Source organism: Cinclus cinclus, chromosome 14 (genome assembly GCF_963662255.1).
Source record: "Cinclus cinclus chromosome 14, bCinCin1.1, whole genome shotgun sequence".
NCBI lineage: Eukaryota > Metazoa > Chordata > Aves > Passeriformes > Cinclidae > Cinclus > Cinclus cinclus.
The window spans coordinates 5,137,211-5,162,610 of record NC_085059.1 but is presented as its reverse complement, the minus strand read 5'-3'; the positions used below and the strand labels follow the sequence as shown (position 1 = coordinate 5,162,610).

At 55.1% G+C, this 25,400-nt stretch overlaps 3 protein-coding genes across 3 annotated transcripts; all 3 read left to right on the top strand.

The window, feature by feature from the left end:
* The first annotated feature begins 511 nt into the window (after nt 1-511).
* Nucleotides 512-3,746, top strand: LOC134049793 (protocadherin gamma-A10-like). The gene is made up of 2 exons (XM_062502467.1): nt 512-2,974; nt 3,675-3,746. Exons 1-2 carry the CDS (start codon nt 512-514, stop codon nt 3,744-3,746), a joined length of 2,535 nt encoding a protein of 844 aa, XP_062358451.1.
* Nucleotides 3,747-6,621: 2,875 nt separating this feature from the next.
* LOC134049792 (uncharacterized) lies at nt 6,622-16,972 on the top strand. The gene is made up of 7 exons (XM_062502466.1): nt 6,622-6,655; nt 7,669-7,806; nt 9,156-11,974; nt 12,537-12,650; nt 13,989-14,199; nt 14,268-16,849; nt 16,934-16,972. Exons 1-7 carry the CDS (start codon nt 6,622-6,624, stop codon nt 16,970-16,972), a joined length of 5,937 nt encoding a protein of 1,978 aa, XP_062358450.1.
* A 1,002-nt stretch (nt 16,973-17,974) lies between these two features.
* LOC134049791 (protocadherin gamma-B5-like) lies at nt 17,975-25,298 on the top strand. Its single transcript, XM_062502465.1, has 5 exons — nt 17,975-18,032; nt 21,073-21,475; nt 21,519-23,967; nt 24,834-24,862; nt 25,160-25,298. The coding sequence occupies exons 1-5, from the start codon at nt 17,975-17,977 to the stop codon at nt 25,296-25,298; spliced, it is 3,078 nt and encodes a 1,025-aa protein (XP_062358449.1).
* Nucleotides 25,299-25,400: the final 102 nt, after the last annotated feature.

Genomic DNA, 25,400 nt, shown 5'->3' with positions numbered 1-25,400 from the left:
GATTTTTCTACACAATTAGATCAGACAGGATATTTTACTTTATCGCCGGTAGAAAATGATATTTATCCGAAAGCTTAAACACCCTGCTATCGAGATACCTCTGGTTTCCTCACGCTCATTATATGTTCGAGCAGAAAAGAGCTTGGCTGGAGAAAAGCAGGAGGTGTCTGCGGCGAATGTCTCCATCCCGCGAGCTGCCTGTGTGCAAGGCAGGGCGAGCAGCGCTCGGTGCTGCAGTGCCGGGAGGAGGCTGCGGGCGCCGCTGTTGACCGAGAGGAGCGAGAGGAAGCTCGGAGCGCTGCAGCCCCGCCCGCTGCGGACCCGCTCCATCCCTAGATCGCTGCATTCCTGGATCGGCGGCCGAGCGCTCTGCGATAGTCCCCGTGGAGCAGACCCGTGCAGAGGAGAGGCGGAGGAGTTGGAATAAGTGAGCGGAGAAGGAGCGGGAGCGGCAGAGTGACCGGCGGGGAGCGGCCGACGTGTTTGCAGCGCCGACGGCGCCGAGGCGGAGATGTTCTCGGCGGGGAGGCGCTGGGGCCGGCGGCAGCGAGCTCTGCTCTGGGTGATCCTGCTGGCGGCGGGGGAGGCGGCGTGGGGGCAGCTGCGCTACTCGGTGCCCGAGGAGATGCCCAAGGGCTCGTTCGTGGGCGACGTGGCCAAGGACCTGGGGCTGCAGCTGCCGGAGCACAGCAATCGCGGAACGCGCATCCTGAACAAAGGTAGTACCCAGTATTTCGCTCTGCACGGGAAGACGGGACATTTAGTGACTGCGGAGAGGATCGACAGAGAGCAGCTTTGCCGGTCGCTGCAGCAATGCGTGCTGCGCTGCGAGCTGATAGTGGAGGGGGAAATGCAGGTTTACCCAATCGAAGTGGAAATCACGGACATTAACGACAACGCACCCAGCTTTAATGAAATTGATCTAGAAGAGAAGATAAGCGAAATGACAGCCCCAGGATCGCGGTTTCCCCTGGCAGAAGCTCACGACCCAGATTTGGGCCGGAATTCCCTGCAGAGCTACGAGCTGAGCGGTGACGAGCACTTCTCGCTGGCCGTGCAGGCGGGCCCCGGCGGCGATCAGCGTCCCGAGCTGGTGCTGGCGAAGGCGCTGGACCGGGAGGAGGCGGCGTTTCACGAGCTGGTGCTGAGGGCGAGTGACGGCGGCGATCCGGCACGGACGGGCACGGCTCGGATCCGTGTTACAGTGGTGGATGCGAACGACAACGCGCCGGTGTTCAGCCAGGCGGAGTACACGGTGCGTGTGCCCGAGGACGTGCCCGTGGGCTCCATCCTCGTCACTGTCGCGGCAACGGACAACGACGAGGGGCTGAACGGCCACGTGAAATTCTCCTTGAAAAAAACATCGGACATCGCATCGGATATCTTCCATCTGGACTCTGAAACTGGAGTAATCACTCTGTTGCAAAGCCTGGACTACGAGGAAGGCGAATGTTACGAACTGGAGGTGCAGGTACGGGACGGCGGAGGCCTTTCCGACGCTGCCAAAGTTGCGATCACACTCACAGACATAAACGACAATGCACCTGAGATTGCAGTGAGGTCGGCATTAAGTGAGATCTCTGAGGATGCACCATCGGGGACAGTGGTCGCTCTACTCCATGTGCAGGACCGTGACTCAGGAGGCAATGGTGCCGTGCGTTGCTCTCTCGATCGGGGCATCCCGTTCCGGCTGGAAAAGTCTTATGAGGATTACTATCGCGTGGTGACAGCGGGCGAGCTGGACCGGGAGCAGGTGTCGGAGTACAACGTGACGGTGCGGGCGGCCGACGGCGGGTCGCCGTCGCTGCAGAGCAGCGCGGTGCTGGCGCTGCGGGTGCTGGACGTGAACGACAACGCGCCGGTGTTCGCGGAGGAGCGCTACAGCGCGCGGCTGGCGGAGAACAACGCGGCGGGCGCGCTGGTGCTGACGGTGCGCGCGACGGACGCGGACTGGGGGCAGAACGCGCGCGTGCGCTACCGGCTGTCGGAGGGGCGGGTGCGGGGCGCGCCGCTGTCGTCGTACGTGTCGGTGCAGGCGGAGACGGGCGCGCTGTACGCGCTGCGCTCCTTGGACTACGAGCAGGTGCGCGAGCTGCGGCTGTGGGTGCGCGCGGAGGACGGCGGCGCGCCGGCGCTGAGCGGCAACGTGTCGGTGCTGCTGCTGATCGCGGACGAGAACGACAACGCGCCGCAGGTGCTGTACCCGCCGCCGGCCGCGGCGGCGCCGCGGGGCTCGGGCGCGGCGCGGTCGGTCGTGGAGCTGGCGCCGCGCTCGTCGCCGGCCGGCGCGCTGGTGGCCAAGGTGGTGGCGGTGGACGCGGACGCGGGTCAGAACGCGTGGCTGTCGTACGAGCTGGCCAAGGCCACGGAGCCGGGGCTGTTCCGCGTGGGGCCGCACAGCGGCGAGGTGCGCACGGCGCGCTCGCCGCTGGCCCGCGACGCGGCGCGCCACAGCCTGGTGGTGCTGGTGAAGGACCACGGGCGGCCGGCGCTGTCGGCCACGGCCACGCTGAGCGTGGTGCTGGCCGAGAGCGTGGCCGAGCTGCTGGCCGAGCTGGGCGGCGCGGCCGACGAGGCGGCGGCGCCGGGCGAGCCGGCCGGCAGCCTGACGCGCTGGCTCGTGCTGGCCGTGGCCGCCGTGTCCTGCCTCTTCCTCGCCTTCCTGCTGCTGCTGCTGGCGCTGCGCCTGCGCCGCTGGCGCCGCCAGCAGCTGCTGCCGCCCGACAGCGGCGCCTCCTTGCGCGGCGTGCCCGTCTCGCACTTCGTGGGCATCGACGGCGTGCGCGCCTTCCTGCAGTCCTACTCGCACGAGGTGTCGCTCACGGCCGACTCGCGCGAGAGCCGGCTGCGCTTCTCGGCCGCCGCCGCCTGCTGCGACACCCTCCCGGCCCGCCCGCTGCCCGACGAGCCCGCGCCGCTGCTCGGGGACGAGGACCCTGCCGCCGCCCTTCCCGTCGATCCCGCCGCTCCCTCGGTGAGTTAGTCATGCCGGATGTCAAAATTTCGTTCAGCGACGCTTTGGTTCGCCTTGCTACGGGGTATTGCGCGTATATTTAGTTGTTTCCGGAGATAGAAGTGATGCTTTTCCGCGGTGCATCGTTTATTCTCGTCTTTGATTTTTATCTGCCGCCTGATCCTTTCTTATTTTGTCCCTTTACTCCTATATTATAGTTTTCCTCTCTGTCTTTGCTGTCCCATATCGACGTATGGCATTGTTAGTTAAGGCAATTTTGCATTATTAGCAGAATCAGATGTCTTCCCGACAGTACTTGTGTTCGACTGGAGTGAAATATTTTTGAATGAGATGCTACGTCCTTTAAGCCATTAGTCCTCTCAGCCTTTTGTTTTTCTCATGGTAAGCCAGTGACCAAGAACTGTCCTTGCATTCATCTATGTTTTGGTTTTTGTGCGCCTTGCGGAGGAATGTATGTTGCTGCGTATGAAGGGCCAGTGGAGGAATTAGCAGAGATGTTTTGCAGTTCCTATTTCTTTTGCATTTAGCATTTTTTAGGATCTGGAAATTGGTTGGCCTGAAAATTATTCTTGTGGCAAGAGCTGTGATAGTAGAGAAGCAAAGAGATTCAGGTTACAGGTGACAGGGTGAGGAGAATGCCCTTGTACAGATTTCCACCATCTCAGTCTCTCCTAGAGTACTGGTCCTTTTTGCTTTGCAGAAGTTTGAAATTTCTTCACAGCTCTCTAATGGCCAAAGAGATGTATCCTTCACCCTCACTACAGAGATCTAAAGACAGCTCTGTGAAATCCATGGTGTGATGATGTGTGTTGAAGGGAGTGGTCTAAGCCAGAAGGTGACTTCCATTTTCTCAAAGAGGCTTGACTAGAAGAGTTTATTCCAGCTGTACTGGGAGCCCTGGATGTTCCTTTCTGTGTGTTTGCAGGTTGATGAGATGTTTCTAACTAACGGCTTAATTGTGCAATTATGGAAATTGCCATAATGTGAGTTTTTGGAAGTTTTTGAATTTATTCCTTGCTGAAGACTGAAATTTGTCTCTGCTCCAAGTGCCATAATCTAGAAGAGCTGGATCTGACCTCTTGTTTTCTGCATGCTTTATTGTTATGTTCTGAAAGTGAAATGAGTCTAAAGATGTCTTACTTTTAATATCATACTGCTCATTATCTGCCTGGTCAAGGAGTAGTTTCATCAGTCTGTTTTCTTGTACTATGATATTTCCCGTGAATGGCACTTATTGAGTGTCAGCATACCCTGAATGCCAAGGTGTGAGAATAACATATCTTCCAATTTTCAGCAGCACAATTTGCTGAAGTAGGATGATGGTGTCTTTGAGATGCTACTCTGATGACTGGGTTTTCATCAGATGTGCATGTTGCTTACACAGTTCAGGACATTTTAAAGTTCTTTGAAGCATCATGATGAGCAGAGATACATCTTTGCATGCATGCATGGTGTGATCCTTGTTCTCAGTAAAGAGAAGTTGTGTGTGCTACTTTTCTCTCATGGTGTCTTGTAAAGATCTAGCGACTAAAGACACTTGCTCTGGTTGATTAGAAATAACTGACACATGTGAAGATGATGTAGCAGTTCAGTTTATCTCAGTTGTTATACGAGGCCCACAGTAATGGTTGTGTGCATTTTCCCTTCTTTATTGTCCAAAGAAACTACACTGGGATACAGTGGTTGTGGTCTTTGGTGTGGGCTTTGTTGTGAATGTTCTGTTGACTTTTTACAGATACTCTGTACATAGTCTCTTTTAGATACTCGCTTAGATACTTAGATACTTACTTAGATACTCTTTTAGATACTCAGATACTCTCTTTTAGATACTCTCTTTTAGATACTGCTTGAGCACCTCCTACTGAAATATTAAGGTATTGAAGTTTGCTGAGGGAGGCACTTCCCAACCTTGGCGGTGTGCAGTGCACATTACAGATGTCTTCTTCTGTGCATCTGCGAGTTTTATTCCATGTTCTTGCAGCTCATGAGGGTCAGAGGACCCTTTGTAAGTTAAGAAGTGCTGAAGATCAGAGTCCTGGGGGCTGTGTGTGAAGGTCTCTGGAAATACACAAGGAATACAGTTTGCCCTTTTCCCTGACCAGTGCCCAGTTGTAGCATCAGGCAATGTGAGTTTCATCATCCCAAAATATTTAGCTTCATGACACTTTATTCCACCTATATGGGGAGCCCTGGGAGGTTCTCCTTATGAGTTTGCATCTTTTCTTCAATCCTTAACTAAAGCTTAAATATGTACTTACAACAAATACCATGGTGGAAGATTTGGGAAGATCAAACACTTCACTTAGAACCTAATAAATACTGGAATTATGTAGCTACTCTGAGCGCTCATCTGGAGCTGTATGGTATGATCCCTTCCACTGTGCATGATTTAACTTGTAGTCTCGCTTGATCTAATGAGCTGAAGGTGGGCCGTGTGGAAGATGACGTCTGCCAGAGCTGCCGACTGTCCTGTACATGCCTTTCATGGTTTCAGATCTAAAGGAAAAAACGTCGAGAGGTGCCTTTCTGCAAAGCATCACTTTAGTAAACACTCTTTCTTGTCAAATATTCATGGTGAGAAGTCAGTGGCAAATCAGTGAGAGACTCGCCTCAGAGCAAGAAAAGAGGGGATTGCATGCTCCACTTGGCTCAGAGTGCTTTCACAGCATTTCTAGTGCCAAGATCTGTGCCACCTGTAGAACTTCCCCTTCTCCTGTATCCCAAACAGATACAGACTTAGATGGACTTGTCTGCAGACCTATCCATGGAAGCACAAACATGCTTCAAAGACTCTGTGTCTAAGAACTGTCACTTTTCCCGTTGTATGTGCTTGTAAGACTGTGGGAAAAAATGGTATATATAACAAGTATATGAAGTATATAAAAAGTATATAAAGTCTTGTCTTAGGTGTACTGAGCTTTTTCCAGCCTTGACCAACCGTCAGATGTTGTTAATGGATCTTGCTCATGTAAGTAACTGCTGGGGTTTTTTTAGCATTTAAACTGTTTGTTTGTGGAAAATGGAGGGCATGGGATGGTAGTTTTGTTAGGAAATTGTGGTTTGGGGGCTTGAGCATTTCACATTCCTTGAAATGAGAGTGAGCAGAGAAGTTCGTATTTGTGGACCTGTGCTGTGATCTTTACTCTCCATAAGGAGCAGTTGTGTGGGAAATATATTTTGATGGTGTCTGTTGGCAAAGTGGTTCCTGTTGGGTGGTGTTTGAACACACTGAAGCCTTCTGCCTGCACAGAGATAAGGCAGGTAAAAGAGTTTGCTGTGGTATAGTTTGAAGAGTGTGAAAGGCTGGTATAAACATTCCATTTCCCCTGTTTTTATCCCCGTAGTTACGGTCCTGTGCACTTTTCTTGTTTTCTGAATAAATTGCTTAGAGAACCACACTTGTGGTCTTTGGTGTAAAGTCCCATGTGATCCTCCTGTGTACTTTAGGCAAGGTAGATGATGCTTCCTGTGAACTTGCTATAGTTGACATAGTCTGAAATGTTAAGTCACGATTCTTCTGTGGCTTTCCTATTCCTTTCGTGTTTCTTATGTTCTACAAGTAGGCTTTGGCTTGGCTCATAGTCCCAGAAAGTAGAGATCTGTTCAGATTATCAGGCCATGGGAGGTGTTCTCATCCATGTTCATCCATGGAGGTGATCGGCTGCCAGCAGAAAGACTTTGGTACACCCTTATTTCCCTAGAATGTCACAGAATTTTGTGTTATTTTGCTTGTGGCTGATGTGCAGCCAAACACTGGGTACTACCCGTAGTGCAACCAAAATTTGTGAATGCAGAGCAAGGAAGGCAAGGGATTTGCTCAGAACCAGGAAAAGAGGGGTGGATCAATGTGTTTTTGGATGAGCAGTGGTTTGGTTTCATGCCTGTTGCCAAGGCCTGTATAATTTGTCTTACGATCCTGATTTGCCCGATTTGAAAGGCAATGGCAGTCCTCTGACAATAAGGTGTTAGAACGTGTGTACCTGGAACAATGATATCTGAATAGAATGGCTTGTGATTCTTGTGTGAATCCTCCGTTATCCACCTCTGTGTCTCTGGAACATTATGATACACAGTTTTCTCACAGTTGTATTTAACACTTCCTTTCAGGACTTTGTTTCCTGGAAGGTCATGGTTCATTTTCCCCCTTTCTGGAGAAAAGACATTTTGCATTGGAAGATGCAAGTGTTGTTTTGCAGCAAAAACTCCCTTTAATCACCTAAACGAGGATTTTTGTTGTAAAGCAAATGAAGAAAAAGCAAAAAAGTAGTCTCTCATATTTTCTCGTAGTATAGGAACAAGGCCCGTTATAAAGTGTGTACATTTAGGGAATTTTATTTGTAGGGAAGGTAACAGGCCACACAGTGGAAAAACAACACGAGAGCTGATGATGACTTCATGAAATGAAATTAGATGTGTACCATCCAATTTGTTTAGCTTGTGCTTAAGAAATTACTCGTGCCTTGCTTTTTGTTTTGAGTGCGACCTCGGGGTATCTGATCTCATGTGAAAGGTCCCATCTCTTCCTATTTTCCAAGTGCAGGTGGAGTTCACAGAGTTGTAGACAGTATCTCAATGTCCAGCTGGAAACTACCAATGTGTGGTGTCTTCAAGGGGCTGTACTTGGACCAATATATCCAACATCTTTATCAGTGACACAGCTAATTGGATTGAGAGTACCCTCTCCATGTTTGCAGATGACACCAAGCTAAGTGGTGCCATTGATTCAGTAGAAGGATGGGATGTCATCCCCAGGGACCTCGGCAGTCTGGAGGAGTGGGTTCCTGTCATCCTTATTAAGTTCAACAAGATCAAGTGCAAAATCATGCACCTGGGTCAGGGCAATCCCCTTTCCGTACAAACTTGAGGGACTGAGAGCTTTGGAGGAGGATTTGGGGTCCTGGTGGGTGACAAATGGGATATGAGTTGGCAGTGGGTTCCTGCAGACTAGGAAGTCAATCATATTCTGGGCTGCACAATAAACAGTGTGGCCAGCAGGACAAGGCAGATTTTCTGTCTTCACTGTGTTTTTGTGAGACCTGTTAAAGTATGTTCAGAGAAGGAAAACAAACATTTTCAAAGGGATGGAACACCTCTGCCATGTAGATGGGCAGAGAGAAGGTCTTGAGCGTGAGATGAAAAGGAGCTGGGAAGAACTTATTGTGATGTTTGCTATATAAAATGCATAACAGAAATGTGGAGAGATGTTGTATCCGTTAGTTGTTGGGGTGATAGCAAGTAAGGGAGCAGGAAGGGCCTTATGCAGGGGTTTCACAGAGATGTTTATTTGAGCCACGTGTGTGCATTGTCCATGGTTTAGAGAAGAAAAGGCCAAGAGGGGCTGAGGGGGTCCAGGTTAAGAACCCTTACAGACCAGTTACCAGGGGACACGGGGGTGTCACAAGGGTGGGGTTAGGGCACGGGCCAACAGGAAAACAGGGTGGGAGTGACCGAAAGGCTGACGGACAGGGAGAGGGCACAGGGCTGGAGGCGTCTCCTTTTCCTTAACTGGGAATGCCTCTCTGGGTCTCCACAGAGAGAAGCTTCTGCTAGGGCCCATCTTGATAGGATAAGGTCAATAGTTTGAAAAAGAGAGAAGGTAGATTAAGCCTGGTCATAGGTGAAACATGTTTCTCAGTGAGAGTGGTGACATACAGGAGCAGGTTGACAAGAGAAGATATTGATGTACCATGTTTGAAATGGTTCAGAGTCTCGATGGAAGGGGCTTTGAGAAACCTGAGTAGTGAGGTGTAGACTACACGACCATAAAGATTGCTTCACAGCCAAACCAGGACAAGGGAGAAAAGACGTTTGCTTCAATGTGTTACAGAATATTATTGACTATTCCAACGCAACTATAACCTTATGACTATTAATTTTTCCCAATTAATATAACAATTCAAAATATACCGCAGCGCTAAAGAGCTTTTAAAGTCTTCCCCAGCTATACGGTCGCTTCTTCTTCTGACAGTTTCACCTCGATTTTATTAAGAGTAGCTGATTTTACTCCTCTGGCATATTTACTTCCGATTGTTCACTGCAACAAAAGGAGATGATCTGAAAGTATGGAAAACGCCTACTCAGATTTAATCGCATCTGCTTCCGCGCTTGTTGATTGTAATGAAGGAGAGAGCCCGGAGCCGGCTCAGGCGCTGAGCCCCGCCCAAAGCCGGGCCCCCTTGAGCGCGGCCATCCGGCGGCTGCAGCGGCGCGGCGGCGCCTCCGGGTGTCGCTGTTGGCCGCCGCCGAGCGGCGCTGGAGCCGCCGCCGCCGCCGCCGCAGCGTCCTGCCCCCGCAGGCTGCTCGCTCGCCCGGCGCCGGCCACAGCGGCAGCGGCACCGGCGGCAGCGGCAAGAGGCGGCGGAAAGCGGCGGAGAGAGGCGGAGAGAGGCGGGCAGCAGCGGCGTCCGAGTGCGGCCCGAGCGGCCTCGCCGCGCTGCCTTTCGGCGATCCGTGCGGTGTGCGGCGAGAGCGGCCGGAAGGGAGCGGCGGGGCAGCGGCGGGAGGCAGCGGCGCGGCGAGCTGTGGCGGCGGAGAATGGCGGTGAGGCTCGGGCGGAGGCTCGGCACGGGCGGCGGGCGAGCGCTGCCGGCCGCGGTGCTGCTGTGCCTGTGGTGGCGGGCGGCGGCCGAGCGGGTCCGCTACGCCATCCCCGAGGAGCTGGGCAGAGGCTCGCTCGTGGGGCCGCTGGCGCGGGACCTGGGGCTCAGCGCGGACGAGCTGCCGGCGCGCAAGCTGCAGGTGGCGTCTGGCGGCAAGAAGCAGCTGAAATACTTCACGGTGAATGAGGAGAACGGGAACCTGTGCGTGAATGAGCGGCTGGACCGGGAGGAGATGTGCGGCGCAGCTCCGACCTGCTCCGTCAGCTTCGAGGCTCTGGTGCACAACCCGCTGAACGTTTTCCACATTGAGGTGTCCATCGAGGACGTGAATGACAACTCCCCGACCTTTAGCAACGCTGTTCTTAAATTTGATATAGGGGAATGGACTCCCGCCGGTGCTCGTTTTCCCCTGGAGGGTGCCCAAGACTTTGACTCAGGGAGCAATTCGCAGCTGACTTACCGACTCACCAGCACCCCGTCTTTCTCTCTGGTCATGAAGGAGAGCCCTGATGGAAGTAATCAGCCCGAATTAGTGCTGGAGAAAGCGTTGGACCGGGAGAAGCAGAGCTCTTTTGAGCTGGTACTAACGGCGGTCGATGCCGGAGATCCAGTTAGATCCGGAACTGTCAAGATTCTCGTCAATGTGACAGACGCCAACGACAATCCACCCGTGTTCGGGCAGGATGGGTACCGTGCCAGATTGCGGGAGGACGCTGCCCCGGGGTCGAGAGTGTTAAACGTCTCCGCCTCCGACGCCGACAGCGGCAGCAATGCTCGCATAACTTACGGCTTCGGAAAAATGCCTGCCAAGGTGCTTCAGAAGTTTATAATGGACACGGAGACCGGAATGATCACGCTGAAAGAGGCTTTGGACTTCGAGGACACGAGAGGCTATACATTACTGGTGGAGGCAAGGGACGGTGGCGGTCTGGTGGCTCAGTGCAAGGTGGTGGTGGAGGTCCTGGATGTGAATGACAACGCGCCCGAGATCACAATTTTGTCCCTCTCGAGTCCAGTGCCCGAGGACGCACCGGTCGGCACCGTGGTAGCCGTGCTGAATGTGAACGACCCAGACTCGGGGGAGAACGGTCAGGTGTGGTGCGAGCTGTCGGGCGAGGCGCCGCTGTCGATCGTGGCGTCGGCGGGCGGCTCGTACAAGGTGGTGACGGCGAGCGCGCTGGACCGCGAGCAGGCGTCCGAGCACCGCGTGACGGTGGTGGCCCGCGACCGGGGCAGGCCGGCGCTGCGGAGCAGCAGGGAGCTGGCGCTGGAGGTGTCGGACGTGAACGACAACGCGCCGGTGTTCGAGGAGGCGGCGTACAGCGCGTACGTGGCGGAGAACAACGCGGCGGGCGCGCTGGTGCTGCGCGTGCAGGCGCGGGACGCGGACGCGGGCGCCAACGGGCGCGTGAGCTACTGGCTGGCGGGCGGCAGCGCGGGCGCGGCGGGCGCGGCGCCGCTCGTGTCGGTGGAGGCGCGGAGCGGCGCGCTGTACGCGCAGCGCTCCTTGGACTACGAGCAGTGCCGCGAGTTCGCGGTGGCGGTGCGGGCGCAGGACGGCGGCGCGCCGGCGCGCAGCTCCACGGCCACGGTGCGCGTGTTCGTGCTGGACCGCAACGACAACGCGCCGCGGGTGCTGTGGCCGGCGGCGACAGCGGGAGGGGCCGCGGCGGCCGCCCCGACGGCGTTCGAGGTGGTGCCGCGCTCGGCCGAGGCCGGCTACCTGGTGGCCAAGGTGGTGGCGGTGGACGCGGACGCGGGGCGCAACGCGTGGCTGTCGTACGAGCTGGTGCAGGCGTCGGAGCCGGCGCTGTTCCGCGTGGGGCCGCACAGCGGCGAGGTGCGCACGGCGCGGGCCGTGTCCGAGCGGGACGCGGCCAAGCAGCGTGTGGTGGCCGTGGTGAAGGACCACGGGCGGCCGCCGCTGTCGGCCACGGCCACGCTGCACGTGGTGCTGGCCGAGAGCTTGCAGGAGGCGCTGCCGGAGCTGAGCGAGCGGCCGGCGGGCGCCGAGGAGGCGGCGGCGGCCGAGCTGCAGTTCTACCTGGTGCTGGCGCTGGCGCTGCTGTCGGCGCTCTTGGTGCTGAGCGTGGCTCTGGCCGTGCTGGCGCGGCTGCGCCGGGCCGGGCCGCCCGCCGTGCTGCGCTGCCTGGGCGCGCAGCGCTTCTCGGTGGCCGGCGCCGCCTTCCCGGCCGACTTCTGCGAGGGCACCTTGCCCTACTCCTACAACCTGTGCGTGGCGGCGCCGGCCCGCGCCGTGCCCGAGGCCTCTTGGCCCCCCCCGCCGCCGGTGCCCGTGCTGTCAGCGGAGGAGCTTCTGGGCGGCGAGTCCTGCGAGAAGCCGAGCCCCGACGACAGCGCTATTGTGGATGAGGTGCCCACTGAGCCGGGAGCAGCTCAGGTCTGTAAAGCGTTAACTCCTTCTCTTTTTGCGGTCTTTCGGCTGTGGTCCCTTTTGTCCTTGTTTTCTCTTGGTAATGTCAGTTGGGTGGTGTCATTAGTGTGTCGGTGTGGTGGCTTAAATTTTTAATTTCTCCTTCGTTAGAGCCACCGTTGAGATTGTCTGAGTATAATTCCCCTTTGAGGTAGTACTTGCGCTTTTTCATGTTTCCCGGTGTCTTGTTTTTGTGAGTTTGACTTTCCTTAGTCCGTGGTGGATTGAAATGAGGAAGGGTGTATCGCACCTCTGTGGAGATCTGGATGGAGATTGTAATGGACTTGATCCCTCCTTTGTCCAATGTTCAACTTCAGCGGAGAGCTTTTGTCTTTTACACTTGAACTCTATAAATTAGAATATTTTTACAATATTGAAATCAAATCCGTATTCGGTGGAAGGAGAATGGATGAGTCTACTTGAAGGAATCGAGTTTAAAAAGAGAGCACTGAAACTTGGTGTTGGAGCATTTTCCTTCCTGACTGATTTTCTCAGAAATGGTGTGCTTGGAAGTCGTGGGTAGCTTTAGGCGGTGTCCGTGCTGTCTGCGGTGGAGCTTCTGGGCGGGGATTCCTGCGAGAAACCGAACCTGAGTAGTGGCGCCGTGACGGGAGGGTTGCCCGCCGAGGCTGAAGTACCTCAGGTGTGTAATTTCGCAAGCGCTTTTTCTGTGAGCGGTATCTAAGAACGTGGTGGTGGAATCCGGTTCCTTGCATTAGTTCTTTGCTGCGGCGGTTGTTGCCGTTTCATATTTCCCTGACGAGTGAAATCGTTATATTCCGTCTGAATTTTGGCCGCGGCAGATGCCACAAGGCACTCCCTGCCTCGTTAGTTGTGGTGAAACTCTTATTTCTCTTAATCTGTAGCTTTCGTTATGTTTCTGAGTCGAGTTATGCCTTGTCATCGGCTATTGTTTTCAGTATTTCAAAATTTAAGGAACAACGTTACTTCTCCTTGTTAATTGTTATTTCTCGACGAAATATATTCGAACGTGATAGATAATTAAAAAAAATTCCAGTCTTAAATGTAGCTTTGATATTGTTGTACCATTGGAAGTTAGTGTGCGGCTCCCTAAATGGAGGATATATGCATGTATCGTGTATCCTAACATCTTTCGGGAAAATGGTGTCACAGAGACTCTACAACAGCGGGACGGGGTAATTTTGGATTTCAATACTAAAACAAAGGGAAAAAAAGCAAAAAAAGGAAGCGAAAAGCTGAAAGAAAAAACAAACAAAAAACCAAAACCCACACAAAGAAACTCCAAACCCTTTTTTGTGTATTTCAAAGTATCTTTTTACTAATTTATCCCTTTTTCCAATTCATACATCCTTACAGAATTGTGTTTTAGGTATGTTCTAGTATTTCGTTCTGTTTAGTTGTTTGTTTGGTTTTTTTTTTTTAATTTTTCTGAAATTTCCCCTAAAAGAGAATGCATAGGCTTGATCATATAGGAGTTTTTTTCCTAAAATGAATGATTCCATTGTTTTATGGCTCATTGCTTTCTGCTTCTGAGTTACTCTGCGTAGAAGAACCAGGTGTCAGCGCAGCCTTAGTAGGATGTAAAGCTGTAAGGAAGAATTCCGAAGTGATGTCTGGGCTGAGGTCAGGGTGGTTCTCAGCAGCCTTAGATGTGCAGCTGAAATGTAAGAAAGTCTAAAATTTTAAGGGAGTCTCTATATTGCGGCATTCGAGGATAGAACATTTCAACTCTTCACAAGTATTTCACATAATACATGGCGCTCTTTTGACTGCAAAAATGGCTGAGGAAAAGGTCCTTGAAAAAGGACTGGTATAAAAATCTGTGGAGTTGAAGGAAGGAGATTGTTTCGAGGTGTAAAAAGCCAATACTATATTCTGCATGCCTATTGGAAGAGCGTGGTATTTTATCAGCTTAAGGAACTGTTATCCGGTGCTGTAGAAATATCACAACCCCTAAAGATGTATTCAATGTGCGTGGGGATGGGCTGGATGACCGAAGAAGAGCTGGATGTTAGACAAGTCGAGGAAGAAGGTCCGCGATGCACGGGACCCCACGTCTCTGGGGTTTCTGTCCCGTTCCCGCGAGTTCTCCGTGGACAAGGAAGCACCGCAGCGCTCGGTGCTGCAGTGCCGGGAGGAGGCTGCGGGCGCCGCTGTTGACCGAGAGGAGCGAGAGGAAGCTCGGAGCGCTGCAGCCCCGCCCGCTGCGGGCCCGCTCCATCACTAGATCGCTGGATTCCTGCATCGGCAACCCGGCGATCTGCTGTCGTCTTCACAGTGCAGACCCGTGCCACGGAGCCGGTGAGCAGAGGATCCGCTGCGAAACCTCAGCAAGAGCAGGTACCTGAGCAGCAGGCTGCCGTTCCTCAGCGGCAGCGGGGAGCTGCCACGGCGGAGATGTTCTCGGCGGGGAGGCGCTGGGGCCGGCGGCAGCGAGCTCTGCTCTGGGTGATCCTGCTGGCGGCGGGGGAGGCGGCGTGGGGGCAGCTGCGCTACTCGGTGCCCGAGGAGATGCCCAAGGGCTCGTTCGTGGGCGACGTGGCCAAGGACCTGGGGCTGCAGCTGCTGGACCTAGGCGATCGCGGCTTTCGCTTAATAGAAAGAGGTAGGACGCAGTATTTTGCTCTACATGGGAAGACGGGACATTTAGTGACTGCGGAGAGGATCGACAGAGAGCAGCTGTGCGAGCGTGTGCAGCAATGCGTGCTGCGCTGTGAGCTGATAGTGGAGGGAGAAATGAAGTTCTATGAAATCGAAGTGGAAATCAAGGACATTAACGATAACGCGCCCACATTCCGAGAGACAGAAATAGATCTCAGAATGAGCGAGATGACAGCCCCGGGATCGCAGTTTCCCCTGCCAGACGCTCACGACACAGACTTGGGCCGGAATTCCCTGCAGAGCTACGATCTGAGCGGTGACGAGCACTTCTCGCTGGCCGTGCAGGCGGGCCCCGGCGGCGATCAGCGTCCCGAGCTGGTGCTGGCGAAGGCGCTGGACCGGGAGGAGGCGGCGTTTCACGAGCTGGTGCTGAGGGCGAGTGACGGCGGCGATCCGGCACGGACGGGCACGGCTCGGATCCGTGTTACAGTGGTGGATGCGAACGACAACGCGCCGGTGTTCAGCCAGGCGGAGTACACGGTGCGTGTGCCCGAGGACGTGCCCGTGGGCTCCGTCCTCGTCATCGTCACGGCCACGGACAATGATGAAGGGGTGAACGGTCACGTGAAATACTCATTTAAGAAAATCACAGAGAAAGAGTCGAATATTTTCCATCTGGACTCTGAGACTGGAGTGATCAGTCTGTTGCAGAGGCTGGACTTCGACGACGGGGCCTCATACGGGCTGGAGGTGCAGGCATATGACGGTGGAGGCCTTTTCGACACGGCGAATCTCAGAATAATCGTGACAGACGTCAACGACAATGCTCCTGAACTGACCGTATCCTCAGCCCTGTCAGAGATCTCTGAGGACGCCCCGCCCGGGACGGTGGTCGCCCTGCTACACGTGCAGGACCGGGACTCGGGGGCCAACGGCGAGGTGCGCTGCTCGCTCGAAGGGGATGTCCCGTTCCGGCTGCAGAGCTCCCACGGCGGCTACTACAGCGTGGTGACAGCGGGCGAGCTGGACCGGGAGCAGGTGTCGGAGTACAACGTGACGGTGCGGGCGGCCGACGGCGGGTCGCCGTCGCTGCAGAGCAGCGCGGTGCTGGCGCTGCGGGTGCTGGACGTGAACGACAACGCGCCGGTGTTCGCGGAGGAGCGCTACAGCGCGCGGCTGGCGGAGAACAACGCGGCGGGCGCGCTGGTGCTGACGGTGCGCGCGACGGACGCGGACTGGGGGCAGAACGCGCGCGTGCGCTACCGGCTGTCGGAGGGGCGGGTGCGGGGCGCGCCGCTGTCGTCGTACGTGTCGGTGCAGGCGGAGACGGGCGCGCTGTACGCGCTGCGCTCCTTGGACTACGAGCAGGTGCGCGAGCTGCGGCTGTGGGTGCGCGCGGAGGACGGCGGCGCGCCGGCGCTGAGCGGCAACGTGTCGGTGCTGCTGCTGATCGCGGACGAGAACGACAACGCGCCGCAGGTGCTGTACCCGCCGCCGGCCGCGGCGGCGCGGCGGGGCTCGGGCGCGGCGCGGTCGGTCGTGGAGCTGGCGCCGCGCTCGTCGCCGGCCGGCGCGCTGGTGGCCAAGGTGGTGGCGGTGGACGCGGACGCGGGTCAGAACGCGTGGCTGTCGTACGAGCTGGCCAAGGCCACGGAGCCGGGGCTGTTCCGCGTGGGGCCGCACAGCGGCGAGGTGCGCACGGCGCGCTCGCCGCTGGCCCGCGACGCGGCGCGCCACAGCCTGGTGGTGCTGGTGAAGGACCACGGGCGGCCGGCGCTGTCGGCCACGGCCACGCTGAGCGTGGTGCTGGCCGAGAGCGTGGCCGAGCTGCTGGCCGAGCTGGGCGGCGCGGCCGACGAGGCGGCGGCGCCGGGCGAGCCGGCCGGCAGCCTGACGCGCTGGCTCGTGCTGGCCGTGGCCGCCGTGTCCTGCCTCTTCCTCGCCTTCCTGCTGCTGCTGCTGGCGCTGCGCCTGCGCCGCTGGCGCCGCCAGCAGCTGCTGCCGCCCGACAGCGGCGCCTCCTTGCGCGGCGTGCCCGTCTCGCACTTCGTGGGCATCGACGGCGTGCGCGCCTTCCTGCAGTCCTACTCGCACGAGGTGTCGCTCACGGCCGACTCGCGCGAGAGCCGGCTGCGCTTCTCGGCCGCCGCCGCCTGCTGCGACACCCTCCCGGCCCGCCCGCTGCCCGACGAGCCCGCGCCGCTGCTCGGGGACGAGGACCCTGCCGCCGCCCTTCCCGTCCATCCCGCCGCTCCCTCGGTGAGTTCCTCGTCCCAAATTTCCTTCGCTATTCTATCTTCTACTGCTTCTCTACTCTTTCTCTGCGTTTTCTGTGTCTTGTAGAGCGATGATTGCCGGCTACGGTTGCGAGGTTTGTTTTAGGGAAGTGCTGATTGCGGTGCTTTTGTTTTGTGCCACGGTGGACGTTGGCTCAGACGTTGGGTTTCCAGTTTCGGGGGCATGCATGATAAGGGAGGCTTCTCTTCGCTGCAGGCTTTTTTTTAAATGAAGTTGTTTCAGTAACGTGTGATCATCACTGTCCCAGTATCTTTTGTAGGACAGGTTGTGTTTTACCTCCTTCCTGCTTCTTCTCTGAATTGTATTTCACAGATATATATTTCTTCCCTCTTAATACAGAGATGTAAAGAGAGCTGTTTGGAGTCTATCGGTTATTCTGCTGCGTGTTGGAGGGAAATAGCCTGAATTTCCAATTTGATGGAAACGGCTTTCAAACTTTCAAGGTGCAGAACAAACATGTAAACTGTTAGAGGCAGGAGATGAAAAGACTGTGCTTTATGTGTGAAAGACTTTCAGGGCATTCAAGATTTCGGTGTCCATCTGTAGTGCGGTGTAACACAATTTTCTCCTTCCCACCTAAGTGTGGCTTAACAGACATTAGTGCAGCTCTGTTGAGAGCCGTGGAGTGTTTCTGCCGTGTGCTTACAGGTGAATGTAATGTATTTGATTCATAGCCTTCTATATTCTAATCTGAAATATCTCCGTGGGAGTTTTGCAATAAGGAAATTTATTCCATGCCTACTTTTAATACGTAGATTATCTGTTTTCTCCAAGAGGCGTAATCTAGCTGAGCATGATCCTTTCATTTCTGCAGACGTTATCTTCTTACCTTGTTCTTTGTACTGATCTCAAGATGGGGCTTTTTATTTGCTGGTATCTGATCATATCTCTTTCATTTGCTTGTCTGTCCCATACATGCCTTTCAATTTTAGAACTCGAAAGAGGAAGACCTTCATAGATGTGTTTCCTTCATTTTTTTAATGGGAGAAATTGTCTTATTTCTCACGTGCACACGCGTTAAGAAGTTAAATGTTAGCCACGGTAAATTGTCACTGCAGCTTTTCTTTCATTGGAGTACATCTGGTAATGGTAAAGAGCAGAGAGGGCCACATAATCTGTAACGAGTTTGAGGAGACTCTAGCAGGTACAGCGTGTGACGAAGTACTGGGGGAGGGAAAGCAGGTGTTGTTTTAACTTCCATGGTCCATCGGTGGATTACATGAAATGAATACACTCAAGTTATAAATGGCCATGTTGTGGGTTCATAAATTTGCTTTCCTGTAATGGGCTCTCTGTGAAAGATAGTTATAAACTGTTGACTTGCTTGCCATGACCAGGTAAAGGTGAGTCTGCGTGTGTCTGAAACGTTATATGAAATTGTCTCCAGAATCCCTGATCTTACGTGTAACGTACTCCTGGTGAAGAGTCAGGGAGGGATTGGCCCCGGGGAGAGACTTGTCCCAAGTCAGGGAAAGAGGGGGGATTCTATGATCCACTAATCTGGCTGTCACTTCTTGTCATGCCTGTGCCACCTTTACCAAGGGCCCTTTTCCTATGTCCAGAAAAACGACGGCGATCCTCCCATGAATTTGTCTGCAAGCAATACCCAGGGAAGTGCACGCTTCAGGAGTTCTGTGTCTAACAACTGCTATGGGAAATGTCATTTTCTCTAGCTATACAGCCTTGCTACAATTGTGATGTAGAGTTTCATTGTGGTTGTACCGAGCCTTGCCAAGCCTCCAGCAAACCTTCGGATGTTTTTAATGGCTCTTGCTTGTGTGATGTTACGGATGATGTTTTGGTGGTACTGAAATTGGTAGGAATACAGGGATGGGAGAGTCTAATTTACCAGTGAAGTCAGGGGTTTTGGACTTGATATTTGAAGTACTTGCCAGAAAGTCACTCTGTCATGTCTGACATAGCTCTTCCCTGTGAGTGGCAACTCTTGGATGTGGATATAAACTTCACATTAATGGTTGTGGAGTGACGTATATTCAAAAATGTTCATGTGCTTAGAAAGAACGATGACATCTTTGAGCGGATTCAGATCTGAGTTTTTAACTGAGCTTCCTATTACTTATGACTGTTAGAACACTTTACAGTTCTTCAAATATCAGTGATGAGCAGAGCTCCTGTGCGTGCACCTGTGTTGTGATCCCTGTTCTCCATAAGGAGAAGTTGTGTGGAAAACTTCTTCCAGAGGTGTCTGTCTGCAAGGGGGTCCCTGTTGGGTGATGTCTGAGCATTCTGCCTGCACAGAGACAGGGCAGGTGCAAGAGCTGCTGTGTCATATTTTGAAATATCTCAAGGGTTGGTGTAAATATTCAGTTTTCCCTAGGTGTTACATGGATCACATATTTACGGTTCTATGCATTTTTAGTTGTTTTTTCTCCAATGAAATTATTTGGCGGGCCTTACCTCTAGATATTAGATATGGTTCCTATGTAGCTGTTAGAGCTGACACAAGTTAGGCCTTTAAACTTGGGCTTTCAAATTTGTGGAGTACGAGCAGGCCACATAGTAGAAAAGCAGACGAGAGTTTTTATCTATTTAATGAAATGAAGTCACACTTGTAGTCCAGAAGAGGATTTCAGGCAGGGTCACAATTCCAGCTTGAGACCTCAGTGGGTTCCAGGTGCTCGCGGGGATGAATTTCCTTGCCCAGAGTGAAGACTGAGATTTCCTCTTGGTGAGTTTCTCTGAAAGCATTCCCAGTGCATCCTTGCCTTGCTTGTGTGGTTTTCTTTTCTTGGTATGTTATTGCAGCTGATGCGGAGCAAGGAATGTGAGGAGGGCATTCTGTGTTCTGATTTTGTCATGTGTACAGAGCTGTAAAAACGACCTCAGGAGAAGTCACATCTCTGTGGATCAGTGGATATGATAAAACAGGGGGAGTGCATAGCTTGACAGAGACCTTAGGAGAGTGCTAATTACATTTTCCACCTTGGGTCTCAAATTTGGCTCTGTTTCCAGGAAGGCCATGGTTCATGTTTCTGTCCCATTTGTGAGTGCTGCTTTGCAGGAAATGGTAACTTCCATTGAGAAGCAAATAAAGACAGAACGCTGTGTGTGGGAAGTATAAAAAACTGCTTAACGCAAGCAGGGAGCTGTAAAATGCTGCTGCCCAATTCCACTTAGCTGGGGATTCTTCTTGTATCTCTGAGAACTACACAGCTACGTGCTCCTTGTGTGATTTCTGCACTGCACAGGCCCTGATGTGTCACAGTAGCGAATGACTGGCCCCACGTATGGCAGTGGGAGCTATTTGGTTTGGCTTCATTGATTTAGTAAGTGCCAAGGATTTCTGTTGTTCTCCTGCTTAGAGAAGTAATTTAGTCCAGTCAGAGAGACCTCGCAGTCCTTTAATATTCCTGCGGCTTGTCTGGCTTGCACCTTGAGGCCTCAGTGAGTTTCCAGGTGCCCTGGGAAAGAGCTTTTAAGGTTGCATTGCAGTAAAGCACCAGAAAAGAGAAGCAGTATCTCACGGACGAGGTCAGATGTAACTTTGGGGTTTGCATATGAATCTTCAGAATCAATTGAAAACCATTCCGCTGATTTTGCAGTCCTAAAATGGATTGTGCAGACGTTGGGACTTCTGCCTAGAGGGTAGGAAAATCAAAACAATGGAAATGTGAAATCAAGTACTGTAGGAGCCCTGATTTTTGAGTTTCCATGGAAAGCACGTAAGGTTTTGAGGATGGAAGAAGAGAGTGTAAGGATGAACACAGGGCAGAGTTTGCACAGCCTTGCACTTTCTCAATCTTTGTCAGGTATGTAGGTAAAGTGCCATTTTTCTGGGAGCAGATCCGCTGCTTCTGGGCTTCATACTTCTCTACAAGTGTTAATCACTGTAAAAAGGTCCTTCAGATTTACACCGGTTTCACTTAGGTGGTGGACAACCGGTATCTCGGGTATCACAGGGACAATTAAACTGTAAAGCATCTCAGGAATCTTCAGTTCTTTGACTGTGCATGACAGCAACAATTTATGTTTTACGGAAGAGGTATTTCCTTCATGGTTTTCGTGCCATCTCAAACCAGAGGATGCAAAGGACTCCCATAAGGGGCAGTACATGTTTATGTGTCTATTGCAGCTACAGGAAAACAAATCGGTCATAGACTGATGGTACTGGTGTAGTCATAGGGTTCCTACTTATAATAAAGGCACTGGGTCTGCGCTTGCAGATTGCAATCGGGGAGAGAGGCCAGAGCCGGCTCAGGCGCTGAGCCCCGCCCAAAGCCGGGCCCCCTTGAGCGCGGCCATCCGGCGGCTGCAGCGGCGCGGCGGCGCCTCCGGGTGTCGCTGTTGGCCGCCGCCGAGCGGCGCTGGAGCCGCCGCCGCCGCCGCCGCAGCGTCCTGCCCCCGCAGGCTGCTCGCTCGCCCGGCGCCGGCCACAGCGGCAGCGGCACCGGCGGCAGCGGCAAGAGGCGGCGGAAAGCGGCGGAGAGAGGCGGAGAGAGGCGGGCAGCAGCGGCGTCCGAGTGCGGCCCGAGCGGCCTCGCCGCGCTGCCTTTCGGCGATCCGTGCGGTGTGCGGCGAGAGCGGCCGGAAGGGAGCGGCGGGGCAGCGGCGGGAGGCAGCGGCGCGGCGAGCTGTGGCGGCGGAGAATGGCGGTGAGGCTCGGGCGGAGGCTCGGCACGGGCGGCGGGCGAGCGCTGCCGGCCGCGGTGCTGCTGTGCCTGTGGTGGCGGGCGGCGGCCGAGCGGGTCCGCTACGCCATCCCCGAGGAGCTGGGCAGAGGCTCGCTCGTGGGGCCGCTGGCGCGGGACCTGGGGCTCAGCGCGGACGAGCTGCCGGCGCGCAAGCTGCAGGTGGCGTCTGGCGGCAAGAAGCAGCTGAAATACTTCACGGTGAATGAGGAGAACGGGAACCTGTGCGTGAATGAGCGGCTGGATCGGGAGGAGATGTGCGGCGCAGCTGCGACCTGCTCCGTCAGCTTTGAGGCGCTGGTGGAGAACCCGCTGAACATATTCCACGTCGAAGTGTCCATCGAGGATGTGAATGATAACTCTCCGGTCTTCAGCAAGGCTGTTCTGGACCTCGAGATTGGTGAATTAATCCCTCCTGGTGCTCGTTTTCCTTTGGAGATGGCACGAGATGCAGACGTGGGAAAGAACTCACTCCTGACTTACCAGCTCACCAGCACCCCTTCATTTTCACTGTCCATGAGAGAAAAGCCGGGTGGAAAGAAGCAGCCGGAATTAGTGCTAGAGAGAGGATTGGACCGAGAGAAGCAGAGCTCCTTTGAGTTGGTGCTGACAGCCGTGGACGGCGGGGAACCAGCGAGGTCCGGGACAGTCCAGGTTCGCATAAACGTGACGGACGCAAATGACAACCCACCCGTGTTCAGCAAAAGTGTCTACGAGGCGCGAGTTGCAGAGAATCTGCCGGCGGGGTCGCTGGTGCTGCGGGTTCGTGCCACAGATGCGGACGCGGGCACCAACGGGCGAGTCTCCTACTCCTTCGGCAACGTCCCAGAAGGAGTCCGCTTGTTGTTTGCCGTCGACAGCGAGAGTGGTGAGGTCAAGACAGTGGGTCCTCTCGATTTCGAGGAGGAAAATAAATACGTTTTTGTCTTAGAGGCTACAGACGGCGGAGGGCTCACTGATCACTGCGAAGTGCAGATCGACATCACGGACGAGAACGACAACGCGCCCGAAATCACCATTCTGACACTGTCGAGCCCCGTGCCCGAGGACGCGCCGGTCGGCACCGTGGTGGCTCTGCTGAATGTGAAGGATCCGGACTCTGGGGAGAACGGTCAGGTGTGGTGCGAGCTGTCGGGCGAGGCGCCGCTGTCGATCGTGGCGTCTGCGGGCGGCTCGTACAAGGTGGTGACGGCGAGCGCGCTGGACCGCGAGCAGGCGTCCGAGCACCGCGTGACGGTGGTGGCCCGCGACCGGGGCAGGCCGGCGCTGCGGAGCAGCAGGGAGCTGGCGCTGGAGGTGTCGGACGTGAACGACAACGCGCCGGTGTTCGAGGAGGCGGCGTACAGCGCGTACGTGGCGGAGAACAACGCGGCGGGCGCGCTGGTGCTGCGCGTGCAGGCGCGGGACGCGGACGCGGGCGCCAACGGGCGCGTGAGCTACTGGCTGGCGGGCGGCAGCGCGGGCGCGGCGGGCGCGGCGCCGCTCGTGTCGGTGGAGGCGCGGAGCGGCGCGCTGTACGCGCAGCGCTCCTTGGACTACGAGCAGTGCCGCGAGTTCGCGGTGGCGGTGCGGGCGCAGGACGGCGGCGCGCCGGCGCGCAGCTCCACGGCCACGGTGCGCGTGTTCGTGCTGGACCGCAACGACAACGCGCCGCGGGTGCTGTGGCCGGCGGCGACAGCGGGAGGGGCCGCGGCGGCCGCCCCGACGGCGTTCGAGGTGGTGCCGCGCTCGGCCGAGGCCGGCTACCTGGTGGCCAAGGTGGTGGCGGTGGACGCGGACGCGGGGCGCAACGCGTGGCTGTCGTACGAGCTGGTGCAGGCGTCGGAGCCGGCGCTGTTCCGCGTGGGGCCGCACAGCGGCGAGGTGCGCACGGCGCGGGCCGTGTCCGAGCGGGACGCGGCCAAGCAGCGTGTGGTGGCCGTGGTGAAGGACCACGGGCGGCCGCCGCTGTCGGCCACGGCCACGCTGCACGTGGTGCTGGCCGAGAGCTTGCAGGAGGCGCTGCCGGAGCTGAGCGAGCGGCCGGCGGGCGCCGAGGAGGCGGCGGCGGCCGAGCTGCAGTTCTACCTGGTGCTGGCGCTGGCGCTGCTGTCGGCGCTCTTGGTGCTGAGCGTGGCTCTGGCCGTGCTGGCGCGGCTGCGCCGGGCCGGGCCGCCCGCCGTGCTGCGCTGCCTGGGCGCGCAGCGCTTCTCGGTGGCCGGCGCCGCCTTCCCGGCCGACTTCTGCGAGGGCACCTTGCCCTACTCCTACAACCTGTGCGTGGCGGCGCCGGCCCGCGCCGTGCCCGAGGCCTCTTGGCCCCCGCCGCCGCCGCCGCCGGTGCCCGTGCTGTCAGCGGAGGAGCTTCTGGGCGGCGAGTCCTGCGAGAAGCAGATCTCGAGCAGCAGCGTCGCCGAGGGCGAGGTGCCCACTGATCCCCACGCACCGCAGGTTTGTAAGTCCTTGACGTTTTTCCTCTCTGAACCATTCCCCTACGGCGTGGTATAGGCAGTATTCTCATGAGGGTTGCTTTTTATTTTCTGGATCTTTTCGTGCCCTTTTGCGCTTTCCCAAAATGCATTAAATCGTGCCATGTCTAGCTACTTTTGCTGTCTTCTAGTCTTCACAAATGGCAATTACAGCCACATTAGCTTTTAGACTTGTATGGTTAAAGCGACGTTCTTTCCTTTCTATTTCTGCTCCATGAATGGTATGTAGAGGTTTGAAATTCTTTTTATTAATCTCATATTCTGGCTCAGTTTAATGCTTTTCCCTGGGAAAAAATTATGTCTGAATTGCTTTGTGATAGTAGGAGGCGGATCCTTATTATGTAAAATGAGACGTCCATGAGGAGTTTGTATTTGAGAACCTTCATTCCTGGCAGTTTTTGGTTTTTTTTTTTCGTCGTAGCTACGTTTATTGACTTTTAGTAGGTGGAGAAAACCCGCTGGTAAATGTTTTTATGCTGTATGACTTCCGAGGGAAAGTTGCATGTGGCTCAATGAAATAGGAAGCTCCACCTCTGTGAGTTTGTTCTCGTCTTTTGAGTGATGGCTGCTGTAGAAAAGCTTGCTCTACTGAGTCGGGTGAAATCAGAATTTCAAAACCTCTCTATGACTGAGTGGTCAGAGTAAGGCTCTGTGTCGGTTCACCGTGGGTTCAGTGCTACATAAGCTTGTAATGAAAAATTCCGACCTCGTACCCATAGAAAGGGGAGCAGTGCAAACTTTTGTATGGTAGTTGTATGTGCGGATGCAAAGTAAGGACGTGCAGTGTGGTATTAGGGGATTGCGACAGTTCACGAGTTGTTTCTCTAGACTCTGACACTGTTTCGATCCGTAGAAAGGTAATGCAGAGAGTGCTTCAAACACGAGTAGTATAAAAGCTTTGTGGGGGGGATTTGTGCTTCCAGACTTTTTCATTAGAAGTCCTTGCTTTCGTAACTTAACATTACGTGAGATTTTTATCTATGTGGTATTACCACGATAAAAACAATTTCCCTTATGGTGAAAATAACATAACCATAGGAGGCGTGTTGCTTCTGTCTGCACGTCATCAGCTGGATGATCAAGCAGGGGTCAGCAGGAGAAAACTGAAACGTGTCTGCCTACTAAGCCACCCCAGCAAGCTGCTCGTGGGCAAGGGAGGGCGGGCAGCGCTCGGTGCTGCAGTGCCGGGAGGAGGCTGCGGGCGCCGCTGTTGACCGAGAGGAGCGAGAGGAAGCTCGGAGCGCTGCAGCCCCGCCCGCTGCGGACCCGCTCGACCGGTTGCTGGCTACCTGACAGGATTAGCGGCGGACGGTCTGCGACCATACTCTCTCTGCGAAAACGGATTAAGCGAGGCGGAGGGGACTACAGAAGCACCTCTGTACAGGAGCCCGGATC